Source organism: Pollicipes pollicipes, unplaced genomic scaffold (genome assembly GCF_011947565.3).
Source record: "Pollicipes pollicipes isolate AB1234 unplaced genomic scaffold, Ppol_2.1 Scaffold_4881;HRSCAF=5763_pilon_pilon_pilon, whole genome shotgun sequence".
NCBI lineage: Eukaryota > Metazoa > Arthropoda > Thecostraca > Pollicipedomorpha > Pollicipedidae > Pollicipes > Pollicipes pollicipes.
The window spans coordinates 33,287,714-33,291,144 of record NW_023596576.1 but is presented as its reverse complement, the minus strand read 5'-3'; the positions used below and the strand labels follow the sequence as shown (position 1 = coordinate 33,291,144).

General features: G+C 50.2%; 1 protein-coding gene across 1 annotated transcript in view; it reads left to right on the top strand.

Moving 5' to 3' along the window:
- The first annotated feature begins 382 nt into the window (after nucleotides 1–382).
- LOC119100276 (laminin subunit gamma-1-like) overlaps nucleotides 383–3,431 on the top strand; it is a 54,318-nt gene continuing 51,269 nt past the window's right edge. Inside the window, exon 1 of the mRNA XM_037223383.1 lies at nucleotides 383–407. Coding sequence (XP_037079278.1) covers nucleotides 383–407 — 25 coding nt within the window. The remainder of the gene's footprint in view (nucleotides 408–3,431) is intronic.

Sequence of the window (3,431 nt, the reverse complement as noted above, 5' to 3'; positions counted from 1 at the left end):
CGTATGTGGCGCCCTTTCGTCGTATTCTGTCACACGCTGCTCTGTTTCCTGATGTTGGGTACATTTTGTTTTTGGTTAATGTTGAGGAAGCAGCACATAATCGGTGCCTATGACACACAGGGACAACGATGCCGTCATCCAAAACAGTAGGTGCTCCAGCATGAGCTTCGAGAACAAATCACCAAAGCTCTTTTGCTTGTATTTGTCCACATACGCAGTCCTCATGTCCGTGGCGCCGTTCACGCCATAAGTGGATGGCAGCTATACGTCATGGGCGCTACATGACCGCGCAGCCGAAACGCCCGAAAGCCCTAAATGGCTACTGCTTCTGAATGAGAGCTACATGTTACAACTCATATAACTGGCATCCTTCTGCTTAACCATGTTTGTGCTGAATATCCACCAAGGCGAGACATTCTCCTCAATGAATTGTGCTGCGGCCGGAAAGGCGGAAGCATCGGATGTCTTCGTGCCTTTTGTGCCTCTCCCTCTTTGTGCCTCTCGTGCCTCTTCCTTTTCGTGCCCCTTGCGTCAGTGCCCATTTCGTCGGATCAGGAGCTCCTTGCAAACAATGACTTGGTGCAGAGAGAAGAAAATTACCAAAGATCCGTGACATCTAAAGGCCCTCGATCTCCTATGGGATGACCCCGTCGTACACGATTGTCTAAACCCCATACCGTATACCACTGCGCGAATTGCAAGCCATACATGCTGCCAGGTGATGGCCGATATAGATAATGACCAGTATCGTGGCGCGCCGGTCTTCCCGTAAGCTATGCGTAATACACTGTTCCGTAGACAAACCATCTTTAGAAGACGGACACCGTATTAGCAAAAATGACACCACACCAACTGACACCACAGCAAAAATCATGATAAAGTACCCCAAGACAGCGCTGCGTGCGGTGGTCGGGTCGGTTTGTCAAGCTCGCCTGCGGCATCAGAGCCAGTGAGAGCGACCGCTCGGCCTCCCGTCTCAGGAGACTGTGGCGGCGTGGTGGGAGCGGTGACCGTCGTGCGGTGACCGCTCCCCCACCTCGTCTGCTGCGGCGTGAACCGCTCGCGTGGTGTGACCTGAGGTCACCACCTGCATGCGTGGCCTGGTGTCCAGGATGGTGACCGGCTCGCATGGTCTTGCATGGGGTCGTGGTCCTGCGAGCGTAGTTTGGTTCGTCTGGTCTGGCCGACCCTCGGGCAGACCACGTGGTGGCGCGACGGGAAACGCACACAATCCGGGCGCGAGGAGCTGGACAGGCTGAGCGTGTCACTCCGGCAATCTCTGTCGTGTATCAGCGGCGGCTCTCCGCTGTGCCGTCAGCTGCAGCCAGGTTATTTGTATCGCCTGCTACTGGTCTTGTAGATGATATAAATCGCGTTGTCTGTCGTGACGTGGCCTTGTGTAGGTGCATGTTTATCTAGGCGTGTTTAGCTGGCGTTATGTTGCCACAAACCCTGGTGAAAGCCACCAGTGCCGTTATCTCTAACATTTTACTAAGTGGCACAGTTGGGGCGGGACGATTCAAATGCTAATCCATCTGACAACCATGCGTTTTGTAAAACAATATCGGTGTAAATTGGGTCACGTGCTTGGGGGCAGAAGGTTCTATTGAATTGGAGTCGTTTAGTCTGGTCATGCCTGTGACACGTCTGGTCTATGGAAAGATCCGGAGGCGTTTCCGCAGCATTTACATAGCTATGGCTTTCCAGGTATATGCAAAAGATATAAATGGTAACATGAGAACGAAAGCGGATCCAGCGAACAGAAGGTCGTAAAGTCCGCCGTACGGGATAAGATGAAATAAGTGTCGATATGCAATCATGCGTGAATATATATATATATATATATATATATATATATATATATATATATATATATATATATATATTGAACTCAGGGGGCAGGTTTTCCTCGAGACATGCTCCGTTGCAAATGTCGGTACATCTAACTTTGACTTACTTGTTAGCTAATGCTTCAGTGATCAGCTCTTAATGCCTCGGGTGGAAAATATGCAGCTTCAGCGTTTATAAAACCCACAGATTCTGGCAACCGCCTGGACCGTCTAGCAAATGTCTAGATAAATATAAATGAAGCGTGATGTAGTCACACATACATACAGCACTCAAACACTGCGTACCATGGCCGCTCATACGCCACGAGTTCGAGGGTATTCTCGTCAACAGCTTAGACACATTCTCGACGACAATTGCAGTCTCGCTGATACAGACAATCAGAAGATCCATCGGCAGCTACACACACACACTTCCTGTCACGCGATGAACAAGTAGATAGAGAAGTGGTAAGCACTGGCGGCAAACTGCATTACTACAGCAGAATCAACCGCATACAAGGCTGACGAGAAAGCTATTCACGAGATAAAATGAACGGTGAAAAACCTGTCCACAGATAGCTCACTACTGACAATGCCTGTGGTGCCGATTGCGCAGTGGTTGACGCATCTGCGTTAACCACTGCGCGTTTGGGAAACCAGAGGTACGAGGTTCGAATCCCCGCGGTGTCCGCTCTTGTTGCCTGGGTGAGAGGAAGGCGACGGCATGTGGCCTCAGCAGCTGAGTGCGTCGCGAGACCCCAATGACAGCGACTGAAAATGACCGTCGTCCGCCAGTTTATGTACCCCATCGGCGGCTGCACGCGTCGACGCAACTCACACATTGGTCGTACTACAACCACACTATCACGATAGATCACGATGCACCTCCAGGACGGAGCGTCAAAGCGGCGTGCGACATTAGCTCATGGAAGGACGCTGTCTCGATGCAATCGGTGGACAGTGTCACCATATCGTCTTAGTGCACGGAAAAAGTCAACCTGAAAGCGCTAGAAGCCGCTTATATTCGGGACAAAGATCCAACAATCAAATGGCGGATGGATATGCGGGCAAACTGTGGGTGTGCATGGGTATCTTCTAACACCCGGAATTGGGCGGTGAAATGGTGGGGGAGGGGGGGGGGACGACAAAGCGTGGCACAAACCTAACCAGTGTTCGTCATTATGCAAGATGCCTTCTAGCACTACGCATGACATTAGCTTTTTCATAAAACCAAATGAGTCATGCTGAGCCGGAGAAATGCAGAAATGTAATTTTGAACCGACCCGACCACGGATGTCTTGCATATTGTTGTTCTGTGTAGCTTTGCGTACGTTGTTCGATACGATGCTGGTGGAACCAATGAACGTCGCGAAATGATATAGGCACCCCATCTGCATTTTTCTTCATTTGTCCGGTGACGGGAACGATTAATTCCGGTACTTGAATAATTATCTAAAAAGCATGTCGCTGTCAGAGAGAGAGAGAGAGAGAGAGAGAGAGAGAGAGAGAGAGAGAGAGAAGAGATAAGAGAGGAGAGAGAGAAGAGAGAGAGAGAGCGAGAGAGAGAGAGAGGAGAGAGAGTAGATAGAGGAGAGAGAGAGA